Raw genomic sequence first — 16,283 nt, 5'->3', positions numbered from 1 at the left:
CCAAGGGTTCTGTCTTGTTATCTGTACTTGTGACCAACTTGTAAAGACTTCAAACAAGGTCCTTGCTCATTTAGGTTGTTCTTAGTTTACTTTTTAATGTAGAAGTATTTTTTTTTTATCCCCACTGAGATCCTAGGATAAATTATCTTATGAACATGACATAATGGAATTGGAATATCGAGATATTGCGGTAAATTATCTCATGATTTGTTTTTTCTTTCCATTGGCCTCCACGAGCTGTCGTACTTTACTGTATAGAAAAGCAAAAGTTAATTGTCCTATTTACAAGCACTGAATGCAGAGTACATTTTGAAACAACCACAGCTGGTTCTCCAGAGGAGGCTCACGTGTGGCGCAGGGTGGTGAGGTAAGGTAGAAAGCTTAGACGCCAAATGGCTTCCCATGTGACCAACAAATTGGACGTACATAAAAAGCATTTAAAGTGATGTTATTTGTGTGTTGTAACTGCTGCTAGGTGCTATTCTCTCCCGAAAGCTGACTTTCATTTATTTATTTATGTATTTATTTATTTATTGAGTCAATTTTCTGGGGATTTACAAATTGTGTTTCAGGTTTTTTTGTTTGTTTTATTTTTGTATTTAATATTAATGACCCTCGCTCACTCGAGCACTCCCTCCTAGTTTTCTTCTCGGCTTTTCCCCTTCCTACAGACGCCTCCCACCTTCCAGATCACTTGAGAACACTAGATGACTCTCCAGCTGCAGCAGCTTAGTAATAACTTTGAGAGGTGGGACTGATGGTTGCAGGCTCCCTTACAGTACACTGCAGCCTAAAATCCCTAGATACAACATGTGTGCCATCCTTTAAAAATATCTTCATATAAAATGTTTTTATTATAACTTTATACCCCCCTTTCAGTGCAAACCAGAACTGTCATACCACCAACAGGGTGGAACAGGGGCAGGAAGTTATATTTTAAGCGACTGTTTGCAATGGCCTGTGGGTATCAGAACTACTGAGCCTCCAAAGAGAGCTCTTAGGTCGGCATGGCGACAAAACCTAGCAGCCATTGTTTTGATGCCCTCCCTTTCCTTCCTTCTTAGATGAAGTAATACATTATAAATTGGGATTTTCTGTCATTAATGTGAAGGCAGATGTAACAGCTATTGAAATGTGTTTTATTTAAAGGTGTGTAAATGTCACGTGTCTTACAATTTCTTTTCAGTGACAAAACCTAACATATAAATATATATTGTATACTACAGAGACAGATAATATTTTGAGTTCTCTTCATTGGTAGGATCATTTTTTGACATTTAGGTCAGCATTTATGTTATAAATGTGAAAGCTGTGTAAGACCTCCTAATATTCCAGATCAATGTGTATTTCTTAAATCAGCCTACATGTTGTTATACAGCTTTAGGGGAATGGGGAAATGTTCTACAGGAGCGTGGCACTGTCACACTCTGCTCAGCCTGGGATCAGCCTGTGTGGGTGGAGACTGCCTCTGAATCTGTGTGGTCTGGGTAAATTAAAATGGTCGTTTAACTAAAGAGGAATTAATTTCAATTCCCGTGACCACGGGGGCTCTGACTTTCCAGTCCCCCAATCCCCCCCCACCCCCCACCTCTGAGGGGGCTGTACTGCTGACACATTTCTCAACGTCTGCTAATAGATTCACAATGTGGAGAAGGAAGTGCCTTGAGGTATTAATCAATGAAATCTTTATTTAACCTGGCAGGTACCAACTGAGAACTGGTTCTCATTTACAGTGTTGACCAGAGGGACTCAAGACATGGATTAGAGAATTAGTCAGGGCAGGAGGAGGGGGGTGGGGGTTAGGGTTAGGGTTAAGGTTAGGGTTAGGGTTTGGCCTGTGTTTGGGATTTAGCCAGGATTCTGGAGCAGACAGGACCTGAGTGTAAAGAGTTTCAGATGACATTATCTTTGTTTTTTTTTGTTTTTTTATCAGTCCCATTACTATTACTACATTTAGAATTGCAATACGAACTGGGTGGTTCGTATTGCAATGACTCCAATACTGTGTTTTATTTGTAATATTTTTAGTCTGTGTTAAGGTGTCCTTCTTGCTTTCTCTGTTTTATGGCTGTGGTCTTTGTGTTGTTTTATGTGTAGTACACTATACAGAATAGTGACAAGGTATTCTGCGAGAGTTTACAGTTTTCACTCTATTTTGTGTTGGAATTTTGACCCCTCCCCTTACGATACTTCTCTATTGTTCCAGAAGGAGGGAGCTGTTTTTTCAAGTTACTGTAAGCTGAGAGATTTCTCTTTAACAGCATCTTTTACTGTATTCTCATCGCTCACTTTCTGTTTCACTCCCTCGCCTCACAGAGACCGAATCCCCACTTCTGAAGACATTCAGGTGCACTTTAACCTTTAAAGGGCAACTTGCTTCTTTGTATATTGCAAAGCAAAGCCCTAACACGCTGGAAGTGCCATTTTTTTCACAGACCAAAATCAGTGTAAAAAGTTAACAAAGCTTGTGTACCATAACTCACTGTGTTCTGGGTTGTGCATGCTTGCTCTTGGGATATCACAGCAGGGCACCACAATATGCATGGATGCAGCAACACTAATATTGTCTTGCTGTTTTTTTTACTTAGTAATTACACACATAGCTCCTTAGTTCCTATACAACCTGTGTAATTGCAATGTAAGGGCAATCAATGTAACAAGCTATTCTAATGGTAGCCATTCACTGGTATAGTAATGAATAACATTTTCAATGAAAATAAGTAGTGTGTAGAAGTAGTGTGAATTAACTATAATGCAGTAATTTCCAAAACACCACCCCAATGGAAAAACTAGTCAATTCAATAGGAAACATATGGAGTATGCTTTGTTTTTTTTGGAAGGATCTGCCTGAGCAGTAGTTGTGTTTGCCTCGGGTGGTGCTGTACAGCTCTGTCAGCCGCCCCCATGCCCAGCCCCTTGCAGCGAGCTGAGGCTCTGATGGGCTCAGATCTGGGTGATTCCCCAGTAGAAGTCTTTGATGTGCTGCATGTCGGGAGACATGTTGCTCCAGCCGCAGCTCCACTGCTAATTGCTCCCATTTCAAAAGCAGGACAGCTCCGCAGCTCACAGCTCAGGCGCAAATGCAAAAAGGGAAACTCAAAGCATCACGCTGAAAAGGAGAACTGCACAGCTTGAATCTTTCCGCAGCCTCTTTCTTACTCTCACAGCTTCTTAGGCTGTTCTCAAACTGTATGCATGCGCACGTGGACACAGACCAGCCCGCCACACAAACCCACGTTATTATAGCTGCAGAAAACTTCAGAAAAACCAATCTCATGTAAAGTGCTTTCACATCAGGATGCGTCCTGACGTTATTGGGTAGCCATCAGAATAAAAGTGGAATGGTATACCTCATAGAGAAACACATTCATTCGTTCTTACCTGTTCATTTCCTCTAGGCAGTCTGTGGCAAAAAAGAAACTCTTGATTTTGGGGTGGCATGCTTTGAAGGCACTGTGAATGAGAAAGGGGAAAGGGACCTGAGCTCTATAGCATCTTGACAGTTTTGTAACATTGCATTTTTCATTCTGTCACAAACATGTACACATTTGACTTAGGGACTACAACTTTACAGAAGGGTAAATATATTCACAATAATAACCAGGTTTAACCAATTGCTTTACGATACACAGTACAAGGCACAAGCACTACCCTCCAACATCTGTGGAGATTTAAAAGCTATCCCAATGCAGTAAACAGGGAACATTTCATGAATATTGTTCATCTGGGGACATTACAACAAAAAAAACAAACTGCATTGTGTATGCATGTAAATGTTATTATAAACTGAGGGAATCCATGGTTCTGCTATAAACCTGAAACTCCAGGCGTGCTTGAGAAAGTGACTCAGAAACAAGCTTTGGAGATGTGTGAAAAACAGGACTGAGCAGAGCCTTTACCCGCTGCTGTGAGTCATCAGAGACAAACACCACAGAGACAGACACCCGGGCTACATCGCTGAGGCCTGCACTACATGGGTATGTGGATAAGCCTGCAGGTACACACTGTCTTTTTATGTACCGCACCTTAGAGGTGCTATTAGCTATCACACTGAACACAGCACTTTTCAGTGAAAAGGGTTGCAAGAAAAATAATACATTAGAAAGACACATTTTATTTTACTTGTAAATCAATATTACAAGTATTCTGTTCCTGTTTAAATAAAGACTCATGGTGGTGAGCTTACAATTTCCGTCTGCATTCGATGGCTCGATCTATCCTGAACTCTGGGAGACTGATGAACCCTTCTGCCTTCTCATCCTATCAGAGAGAACAGGAGGGGGGATGAGAAAGCAGGATTAGAGAGGGAGAGCATTACAAATAGCTTGTCATATTAAGAATGCAAGATAAAATCTGGGAGCCGGCTCGCTAACTGAAACTGCCGATACTGCTACTGTCCCAGCTCTAGGTTTTTTTATTAACTTGCTGCAGTTGCGCTTGACCAGGAATCCTGGTATTAGGGACAGAGAGCCCATCTCTGTGAAGTCAAGGCTAGGCTGATACAGCTCGGTATGGAGGGGTGCAGGAAAGTTGTTCTGAAAAAATACTGTATCATGTGCAAAAAAGGGCTACATAATTATCTTGATTTCATATTGTTTGTTCTTGTGAGGGGGAGAGTCACAGAAAGGAGAGGAGTCAAGACAGGCCATCCACCAACAGTCAGTTAGGGAAGGGAGCTAGAACTGATCAACATATGTTAAGGAGAAGTTGCCAGGCTGTTTCTCCAGTAGGTCCACACAGTGTATATTTCATTTTCTCTAACTTGAGGCAGCCTGCTTGCAAAGGAATAGAATCAGATATAGAGAAATGAATTTGCGAAGGCCAGCGTGTCTGATTGGAGTTGTGATTTCTTTCACAGCATAAGGGTTAGTATTTACGTATTGGGCATTTGGGATTTTGTAAGGTGTAGAAGGTATGGTTTTGATGAGTGAGGCATGGCTAGGTTTCATTGAAAGTATTACGGGACCCTTACGTTCTGGTTGGTGTACCAGTAGAGTGAGGAATCCTTCAGGATGAACCAGTACTTCTTCCACTTCTGGATGAAGTAGCCCTTGGCATCCTTCTTCTTCCAGAGCCAGCCCTCACAGTCGCCATGGCCCAGGTCTTTACAGGAGATCCTCCGCCGGCTTCCGCTGGTCAGAGAGCCTGGGGGAGGGGGATTAGCAGGGAGACCTCATTACAGGAACTACTAGCATGGAAAGCTCTAAATACACGGTAACACTGTTTACCAGTTCCTCGTCTCTCCGTACCAACCCACTATCCTGCTATGCTCATAGGTTCAAACCCATAGGCTCCACTATGCACTATCCCCAAAGTCACTACCAAAAATCTCTCAAAACTACCCAACAAGCCACTCTGCTTTCCAGCCCCTCACACTAACCACAAGTCCACACAAGCCTCACAGCTTCAATCACAGCTTGGGTTGTTGAAGTTCAGGAGCTCAGACTACCAGCTCAATTTTATAGATAACATAATGATGCTTAATGAAACTTTCGTTTCTTACCTTTGGTTCTCTTTTTGGTTTTAGTCCTCAAGGAGGCGTAATGAAATGACTGAAAAACAAAGAAAGACAACAGAGAATGAATGGAGAAGCCGATCAGGGTTATTGCTGAAACAAAGAGCACAGAGCCCCACCACCCAACACACAGGAGCGGAGGTAGTTCATTCAAGTCCATCTTATATACATCCAAAACCTCAAAATATAATAAAAAATGGAAGGTAAAGCTTCAAGAAAGAAACTTCTAAGACACTGATGAAACGTTTGTTCACCGAGTTTCTTTAGGTTTTTCCAGGTTGTGTATAGCAAAGTGTCCTCATAACTCGTCCCTGTGTGTAATCTCCAAACCCCAGTAGTATCCAAAGCAACATTATATTCTGTCATTGGAAGAGCAGTCTCATTAGTCATCTTAAAACCTGTGCTTAGGACTTTAATCAGAAATGTGCAAGCCAGTAACAGTGGATAAGGCATCATTACAATGCAGGACACCTGCCCCAGAGACTGTTCCACACTTTCTTAATTATGTGCTCTGCCTCCCATGTCTTTTCAAGGCAATAAATGTATTAAGGTGCCAGAAGAGCAGGTTGCTTGCAGAACCTTGTATTTTATTAAAACCATCCATTGCTTGTCCAAGCTCTACTGCACTGGCACCCCAGTGTCTCCCTAGGGTGCTATTAAAAAAAAAAAAAAAATACAGGGTAACCAAGGCACATGAAAAACAATAGCTGAGCTGAACAACAGCATGCCTGTTTCCTTATAATTCGTCTTTACAAAGGTGGGTCTGGGGTGGGGAGTGGCACAGTCAAACTGACATATCTCCAGGGAATAGACTTAAAAGGTACATTTGAAGCAATGGCTGGCCCGGGGATAAATGAGTTAAGAGAGCCCAAATTCCTTTTATGGAAGGTTCATGTCTGAAAATTTTAAAAAAAGTTGCTAATAATACTGGGGGTGTTATAGCCTCTCATCAACTGAACATGACTTTCTTAACTGGGTTTCGGAGAGTTAGCCAGAGCACTTCAACTGAAGTTGAGGAGCTGAATAACAAGCAGAGAGAGGCTGTGCAGGGTGGTTTATTAGGGTTCTGCTGGATTAGGCCCATTAAAACAGTGTCCCCCCAATGACAGCCTCCCTGGATGCTCCTGATTAACGTTAGCTTTAGGGCTGATTGATTAAAATTTACACCTGAAGAATGCTTGACTCATTTATATTACAGGTTCCTGCTTTTATTTTTTAAAATAATTTGTATTAACCAGTATGGTTTCTTAACTGAGGTAAACCATGGTAAAAACACAGTTAAGTCTAGTAAAGTCTGAATAAGTACAGACACAAAACATGGGAAAATATGATAAACTATTTCAGAATATGGGAAACCTCAACATTACTGTATAGATTGAACTTTTATATAACATGCTTCATATTGTACAGTGGTAGACACAGTCAGCTATGAAAAAAAAAAAATTGCTTAAAAGCAACCCAATGTCCTGATTATTCCACATTATGTACTGTACAGCAATTATTTCTCTATTTTAGTGAAATGAGCCTTCATGTACAGTATCTCATTTTCCATCATGTTATTCAGGAACAGCTTGCTTACTGTATAATTAATGGCTTCTCTTTGATCTCAGCAAAAGATATGTTCAGACCTCAAGGAGCTGGTTATTTCACTCCAGTGAGTCAGAGTGGAAGAGCTGCTTCCATCCAGTCTGTGATTCCTCTCTCCTGCACGTGACTCCAATCCACACTCCACCAGCATCTACCCTCTACATGGTTCTATAATAATATTTATTTTCTTACCTGTTTAATATCCCTTTGTTTGTATTCTGTATGGTTCTCTATCATTGTTTCTACCTTAGTATTTGCCATGCTTACAAACTGTTCACAAAAAACGCTTCTCATATTCTGAAGTGAGGAGGGGAAGCATATTAGTGCTGCGCCCACGACTGTATCTTGTAGGTGAAGAACTGTGCGCTGTGCGACACTAATATGTTTCCCCAGCGGAGCTGAAACTTAACATTAAAAGACTACAGAAGAAAAAAAAAATCCCTTAAAATACAGAATGTTTAAAAATAGTACTAATAGCATCAAGTTCATTTGAAAAGCTGCCTGAGTTATTTTAGTTTTCAAAGCAGATGTTCTGTGGGGAATGAGCAGCAGCGTAACATCACCCCCCTGGCTTTTTGGCTCTCGAAAAGATGACTTGGACTTGAAAAATAAAGAGCTACACAAGGAAAAAAAAACGTGGGTAAAGCCGTGATCTGAACACGAACACACTTCTAGAGCTGACATACCCATAAAATATTAGCGATAAACTTGGGTCTTGGTAATTATGTTATATGTATCCATTTGCACCAACAAATATTCAGATTCTTACACTTGAATACCAGTGGCTTTATGTGGGTTCACATGTATAAATAAATGTTGTCAAGTTGTAGCCCACTTGATTAATTATTACTACTCTCTTGTATTATTTGCATTATTACTGAAACCTGTCGTATAAATAGATTATTCAATTGTTTCATAAGCGCAGTGCATTGCTTTAACAGCGATTTAAAACAGTTAGTTATTTAAACTGGTCCTGCAGCCCAGGTCTGGGTGCAGTTTATACTGGAACGGTGGCAAGCATGCCAAATAAGCATGATCTAAACAAAACAACTATAGAGAAGCATACCAAACACACACCATTAAACAGGTAAGTCTTTAATATTGTTATGTTGATGATATATCCCTTTAAATAAGAAGATGACTAGGGCTTACCTTCCTCATGGATGTGACTCCTTGTCTATCTATTCCAGAACTAGCATACCTGTAAAGAGAGGGGAGAGGAGTGTTAGGAAGGGGGGGGGGGTTACAAAGAGGACAAAATCATTGTCTGAACCATTGACAGCTTACTCATTAGACATGCTTGAATTCTCATGACATGAGCGATACATCAGCTTCATCTCCAATCAGCATCATAAACAGGTCACTGGCAGAGTTTAATATGAAACGTACATTTATTGCTAATGGAACAAGGATGCCAAATCAAGTGACAATGCCTTGTGCAGTATAGAGGCTGGACACAATATAACATAACACTGTGGTCCTTCTAAAAGTTCAGTGGGGTATATCATGGTAAAAACAAAGCAAAGGTAGTGAAAAAACGAACTGCAGTTGTTAACCAAAGCATATTAAACATTGTATAGATATGGCAAAACCATGGGAAGCTTTCATCAGGGGGTCATTATGGGCAACCAGGAAGGCAGTGATTCATCAGAAATATTTCAGTGGAAATTAGCACACTCTCCTCTCATTTTTGAGGCTTTTTCTTGTAGAACATACATCATTTGTGGAGTCTTGGATAGAGAAGCACCTGCCAATCAAGAACGTACTGTTAGCCCTCTATCAAATGCAGACTGGGAGGGAGATGCAGCATTTACATGTTACAGAATATCAGGGATCTCATTTGCATAACAATGGATCAGCCACAAAGTGTGTGCTACATACACAATCTATAATGCAGTTTAGAGGCAATTACAGTACAGATAGGAGATGCTCTTGCAATTAGCTTTCCAAACCTTTCTTAAACTATCCTGTTTCATGGTTTTGGGTTGCCTTGGTTTAATGTGTGTGTTTCATCCCACATGAATGCTATTAGTGAGCAGTCAGCTGGATTGAGTGGAGCACACTGGACCATCACTATGTATCATATCAATACCTCTATCCCCTTGATTCTTTCTCCACATATCTCATTAAAAGACTGGAAGGGACTGTGTGTTTTGGATCGCTGTCCTGCTGCAGGAGTTGAATTGATGTCCAATTAGACACCAACCAGATGGCAGCACAAGTTTGTGGGGGATGCTGTGATGCTTTTCTTTACACATAATTCCATTAATTCAATAAGATCAACACTCTGACTGCCACTGAACTCCCCCACACTATCACATTACCTCCCCCATGTTTAACTGTCGGCACTGTGCCCTGTGGTAGCATTTCCTCGCCTATACCGCCAACAAACAAATACTTGGGAGACCCCTCGAATTTCACAAAAACAAAAGTACACCATGTTTTTCCTATGCATTTATCAGTCCAAGATTAACTTCTCTGTTCTTTACAATGCAAAATACCCATACATGCTGTACTTGTAATACTGCAGTATAAATACATTTTAGAGTACACAGCTTTAAATGTCAGGTGTTCTTAGCACAATTACACAAATGGTGTTTTTCTAAGCGCATAGTCAAAGCACTATATAAAAAACATTTTAAAAAAATCAAAGGAAGTGTAAAATGTATTTAATTAAATATTATTTAATTCAATTGTAGTGCAGTACTATATATATATTTTGAAAGGGTAGTGTAGAATCTGTAATTTGTGCCATCTAACTGTCTGAAGTCAAAATATAGCTTCACAGGAAATCAAATGGCAGAACTGAAACTTAGCTTTAAATAAACAAAAATACAGAATGTTTAAAAATAGTACTAATAGCACTAAGTTCATTTTGAAAGTTGCCTGGCTTATTTTAGTTTTCAAAGCAGATGTTCTGTCAGGAATGAGCAGCAGCATAAAATTGCTGAGAGCTGTCACAGGCCTCTCGAAAAAGGTGACTTGGACTTCAAAAAAGAAAGATCTACTCAAGGAAGAAAAATAAAAATAAACATGGGTAAAGACGTGATCTGAACATGAACACACTTCTAGAGCTGACATACCTATAGCCTTTAACATTTGCACCAACAAATATTCAGATTCTTCCACTTGAATATCAGTAGTTTCATGTGGGTTCAATATTATGAAGAGCTTCCTTGTCTCAAGGTGGAGCCTTCTTGGTTAATTGTTACTCTTGCATTATTTGCATTGTTACTGAAACTGAAATAGATTATTCGATTGTTTCACAAGCGCAATGTGTGCTTTTACACCGATTTAAAACAGTTAGCAATTTAAACTGAACAATCTTTACTGAGCTTTAGATGTTCATGTTTTTTGTTTAAGGAATTAAACTTAGATACTGTACTTCACTTGTTTGTTTTAAATGGATGTCTACTCTGGATATTGAAACTTATTGTCTCTCAATACGTGTTGGTTTCACTGTATCAAGTCTATATAACCACTCCATAGGTGGGGTAGCGTTGCTTGTCAGTATTCATGTGACCAAAATGCGAATCATCCTTCCTATGTGTGTATTGAATGTCAGCCTTGTGTGTTCACTGTGCATTGCGGCTGGCAGCCTGCTCGCTCACAGGCCTGTGGGAGTTCACTCTGTGGTTTCCTTTACCTCACTGCTGCTTCGCTGTGATCCAGCCCGCTGACAGCAATCAAACTCGCTTTAACTTAAAGAGTATGCTTCTGCAGTTAAACACTTTTTTACAGTTTTTTTTTTTACTGGACTATTTTCTTTTTAAGTTTATTGCTCCACCAAATGCAATGAAAGTATTTATTTTTTTTATAGCAAGATGAAGCTTCCCATTTTCACTGGTGGAGACCGGGTTCATTAGCAGTGCACATCATTTATAAAAATAAAAAATAAATTCACATTTTTGTTCTGTTGGGTAAGGAGTAACGCCTTCAAATACATGTATTTGACTCTTTTTAGCTATTTTTAAAGTGTCCAAATTTATGTAGTTAGGAACAGTTTGCTTATGTTTTGTATTTATTTTTTATTATCAATTTTACCCCCATGTTCTACCCGATTTGAAATGCCCAATTCACTGAAAAGATTAATAAACCGACCCAACAGAACATGTGCTAATGGACAGTCAACAATTTCAAAATGACATTCAGTGGAAAATGCTAGTATGTGGTGCTTATAATTAATTTACAGCACAAAAAAACACTGTATTGCTGTTCACTTCAGTCTATTATAGTTTGCTAAGTATCTAATTAAACTTTTTTTTGTTTTTGTAGTTAATGGAATAACAATAAACCTTAATTTATCCAAAAACTAGAAGGAAATCCATTGTGAGGTGAACTGAGCCCATATCCTTTCAGTTCAGACATGAACTTGCATCGCACTGCAACTTGGTAACCACTTGTTTCTGCTCTTCACAATTGTTTTCACAGAACAGCTCAACAGAGGAAGTCTACAGATTACAAACAGACGGGTTCTATATACTTTCTATTCGCAGGTGAAACCCAACAGCGACCCAGACAAGAAGAGCCAGCAGAGTCTACTTACCGATCCGAGTCTCCTCGCAGCGTGTCCCCAGCTCTCTGCAAGACAGAACAAGATGCTTGTGAAGGACAGCTCTCGAGTCATGGAACAGACTCTAACCCACACTTCCTCACAGAGGGTTTTGAGAGCTCTTTGCATGGGTGGACAGGAAAATTAGGTCACAAACACATATCTATGCTGTGGTTACGATTGGGGGTATAGAGAAAGAATTACATAAATACATGCATGCATACACATCTGAGTCGTTTGTTTGATCTAACTGGGATGCCATGTAGGAACTAAGGTGGTTTTCATGGTTTCAAACAGGTTACAGATGATTTGAATTGCACCACATCGCTCAGCTACCGTAAGAATATAGAGGCTGCAGACCATGTCACCCTCAACTGCTTTACCTGTGCTACGAAAGAGGCTGTGCCTGCAGTGTGTTTACAACAAATGCTGGTAAAATTAAATACAATCGTTAGCTATTTTGAAGCAGGATCAAAGGTAAAGGCAAATTTGATTAGGGGAATCAAATGGTATACAACTAGAAACTGGTATTTTTGTAATTGCTTTTAAATAGAGCCTACATTATCTAGAACTGCTGCTGTAACTGATTTGTGTTAGGATATGAAACAGTATGATCATGTGCAGCACTAGTTCAAATATGCTTTTATATAATTCTTAAAAGGAATTGTGCACTGTACAAACGAACACAGGCTATCCTTCTACTTAATATTGAATTAATCTGACGTACACATCAAATTAAAATAAAGCCTATACTAATTCACTCATTCAAAGACTGGTAAAAACTAGTAACATCCCAGCAGGTTATTAAGGACTCAATACATCTACTAGTTCTAGTTTCGTAAGTTTTGAAGTAGGTGCAAAGTTGGTAATTTCACTGAAAGGAAACTATTATAAAACAACCTACAGTGATTTTGATTAGGAGCAATTCAACAGTTTTCAGTATTTTTTTTTTGCTGGTTTTATCATTTTAAAATAGTTATAATCCTAGCACTTCAAAAAAACACTGTAAGCTGCATTTTTGACAGAGGCACTCACAATGTCAGTTTGTCATAAATGCATCAGTGTATGCTGCATCCTTATCGCCTCCTTTGTTCCTCCCAGGTGCATTGCAGTGACTGACAGCCTTACTTTAACTCCAGCACAGCTCAGCAGCACTCCTCATCACTGAAGAAGGGACACCTTTTAAGCGCGTAGAGCTACGAAAGAAGCAGCTTCCCCTCTGCTCAGACCAAGAATAGCTTCTCCCCCAAAGACTCAATTACACCTGCAATCTCTTTTCTCATCTAACAGCTTTGCTTTGGCTCTCGGGTTTCACAACCTGTATACACATTTCCCTTAATACCCCATCACTGTCTCTATTTATAAAACCCTCTGAGATCCTATTTTTTTTAGCTTAGCAATCATTGTTTCTAGAATGTCAATAAGTACACAGTCCATGCTGGGAGGCCAGGATGTAAGACTATCACTAACCAGCAGCACAGAGCCATACTCCAAACTAGAGTATTAGGGAAGTGAAGTACATCTAGTACAGTATAACACAAACATACAGTCTCCCTCCCACACACACACACAGCAGGCTTTCCCAAACCTGGAATTCCAATCAGCCTAAAGATAAGTGCTGTACCCAATACACCACCCACACACTCAGTATAACACGGTTACATCTTGCATCCCTTGAGTTGCATGAGCAGATCTCGAGAGAGAAAGGAGGGCTTGCCAGTTAACCAAAAACACACAACAGCTCCTCAGTAAATTACAGAAAGTTGCTTGGGTAAACACAGCTGGGCCGCTAGGAATCTGTTCTATCCCTGCTCAGGGGTGGACTCTTCTACTGACTCGTTTGTTTGCTGTTGTTCCTGGAACATCACAGGACCTTGACAGTGCAGACAAACTGTATCGTCTTCCCACACAAAGCAGCACTGCACCGTGTAACCCAACGGTTAGAGCAGAGGACTGGGAGGCAGGAGAGAGCTGATACACTGGCATTTACAGTCAAACCTTGGGTCCACTTCTTTCCCCATTTGTGGCACTTCTCTGTGTATATATAAAACCATTCTTATAAGATTGACATGCACATTTCACTGTATTCATGCCGCTTTTAAGGCTTGATAATACTAATGCAGATAATGCACACATTTCCGGGAAAGGGCTTTTAGATGACTCAATTGTCATATGGTGGCCCTGGTCCAAACCATATGCTCTGAAATAGTTTTTTTAAAGGGTGGTGGGGGGGGGGGGGGGGGGGGGGGGGCTTCTAAATGTGCAGAATGCAGGCGGCTGACAGCGATTCGGAAACAGCTGCCCAGTTGCTTAAGCATGATCCATCCTGACAGTGTTTAAAAAAGGATTCTGTAACCTTTCGCCAGCACCGTGCCTCCGCCGAAGAGCTTTAAATGTGTCCCTGGAGGCAGCGCTGAGGCTCCGGAGGTGCCAGCTTGGATCATTGAGTACTCAACAGCTCTGCTGATGTGATGCAGCTCACTGGCTGCAACTGATGCTTTCAGACACCCCACTCCACAGGGCCCCTGAGCAATAAGCAGTCATGTAGGTACAACTATGCAGAACTGTAAAACTGCATTCTTCAATTCATTATTAGTGTCGGGGCATGACTTGAAACACTCTGTGTAATAATCATAGTGCAGTTACATTAAGGTTAACTAAAATTACAAGTATATACATATTTATTTAAAGGGGCAAAGTTATAGTTTAATTTCCATAGGTGCAATACGTGCATTATGATATATTAGTTATTTAATACAAGATTGCCTATACTGTATGTATCATTAGGTAACTTCCTCCACCAAAGTCACTGGGCCAGAACCCATCTTGGTATGTGTTTCAAGCTGCTGATGGAAACAAACAGGATCAGTATTAAACTGCTTTCACATCAAACCTAGTGGCAGATAAAAAATAACCCAGCCAACTTATCTGAACGTATGTATTTTTCTTCTTGTTTTGATTCACTTTGTATATCATCTTCTGTTGCAGTCATTATATCCTGGTGTTATTTTCAAACTCTGAAGTTTAAAACAACCCTGTGACCTCAAAACATGTGACCCTCTGACCTCAAAACCCTGTCTTCTCTCAAAGTTCAGCTAGTAGTACACCACATTATAACCATTAACCTGCCCCCCCCTGCAGTATGACAGGGATGTAAGAAATGTTCTAATGCTACTGGTGCATTTGTTACATCCAGGCAGAGTGCTGCAGGGGGACAGGTTAATGGTTACACTCTGGTGTACCAGCTGTACTCAGAGCTAGACATGCCTGAGAGCTCTTTTGAGGTCACATAGGTGCTTTTAGCTTCTGAGTTGTACAAAGATCACCAGTATGTGATGACTGAAACCCAAAATGATACACAAAGGGATTCTCAACAAGAAGAATAATGCCAGGGAGATGCCAGGTGAAGGTGGAATCATACTGCTGAAACGATAAAAGACGCACTGCAGTCAGAGATGTCATCATTTCTGAATCCTTTCATAGCAGGGAGATCGTGGACCTCCGGACAAATAGGATCCTCTTTAAACAAATACCAGAAATCAAAAAAACTCCTGTTTCAGCTCATGATTCCGAAGACTTCCCTGAGGACGGATGACTGATAGTATTTGTTTATTCAGAAAAGAAAGAAAAAAGATATACAAGGGAATGAATAAATAATTAGTTCAGCAGTTTGAACCCATCAAAGGGCATTAGATATGAAAGAGTGAGGTTGCCAAGAAACAACAGGGCCTGAGAAGCAATCAGCACTCATGGCTGTTTAATAGGCTGCCTCGACTGCTGCGTTAGAGGGTTACCGTTATCTCCAAGTGGGTGACAAAAAAATGAGAACATGTTTGTATTAATGGCCTGTGTGGAGGATTCATCTGTTATGCAAATGCTATCGCTGGCATGCATTCTAGTCAGCTTCAGGTACGATGAGCAGGCTTTTATAGAGGGCTTATGGTAAGCACTCAGTCAGCAGGAGCCTCCATAGCTAACGCAGTCTGTTTGTTCCTAAAATGTACGATAACTCAAATACTAAACAAAATAAGATTCTGATAGTACTGTATTTTAGAGTCCTAGTTTAAGATTAAACAACAACAAAAAAAAAACTAATCTAACAACACAACGTCATCTCAGAACAAGCGTGCCTTTGCATTCACAAAGCACCTTTCCAGAAAAAGTACAGAACAGACTGCAGCAGTATTCACATCATGACACAAATCTGCATAACTGCTTTTACGAAGTGCACAACTGACTGGTGACTGGGATATTTTTAAAACGGGACAGCTAAAAAAAGGCTTTCTGGGACACGCAGGATGATGCAGGTCTGAGGTGAGATAATTTTCTGACAATTACGGATGATGTAATTCACAGAGGGACTGTGCCGTGCAAGCTGTGCAGATGGCAGCTTGTGTCCACACAGCCTGCACCTGAACTAAATCCTGACAGCAATGGCAAGAGACAGCCATCCCTCCTCCTCACATATTAAAGAAATGATCGATCCAGGAAAGCTCAATCTGCTGTCACTCATGTGCTACTCATGCACTCTTCGCTATTATTTTGAAACAAAAACTATCGTGAATTGCATTGAAAAAACAGGTGTTTTTTTTTTCCTTCTTTAAACAACAAAAATATTCACAAAACGTT

The 16,283-nt window shown here is 40.3% G+C and overlaps 1 protein-coding gene across 2 annotated transcripts in view; it reads right to left on the bottom strand.

Moving 5' to 3' along the window:
* The window catches only part of LOC117430683 (connector enhancer of kinase suppressor of ras 2-like), a 108,522-nt gene that overhangs the window by 10,777 nt on the left and 81,462 nt on the right, over window positions 1–16,283 (bottom strand). For both annotated transcript variants that reach the window (XM_034903090.2, XM_034903091.2), the window contains 6 exons: window positions 11,649–11,683; window positions 8,255–8,303; window positions 5,504–5,552; window positions 4,973–5,145; window positions 4,187–4,260; window positions 3,382–3,453 (listed from right to left, as the gene is read on the bottom strand). In XM_034903090.2, the coding sequence (XP_034758981.2) occupies window positions 3,382–3,453; window positions 4,187–4,260; window positions 4,973–5,145; window positions 5,504–5,552; window positions 8,255–8,303; window positions 11,649–11,683 (452 nt within the window). The remainder of the gene's footprint in view (window positions 1–3,381; window positions 3,454–4,186; window positions 4,261–4,972; window positions 5,146–5,503; window positions 5,553–8,254; window positions 8,304–11,648; window positions 11,684–16,283) is intronic.

This window comes from Acipenser ruthenus, chromosome 26, assembly GCF_902713425.1.
Source record: "Acipenser ruthenus chromosome 26, fAciRut3.2 maternal haplotype, whole genome shotgun sequence".
NCBI lineage: Eukaryota > Metazoa > Chordata > Actinopteri > Acipenseriformes > Acipenseridae > Acipenser > Acipenser ruthenus.
This window is presented reverse-complemented; position numbering and strand designations above follow the sequence as displayed.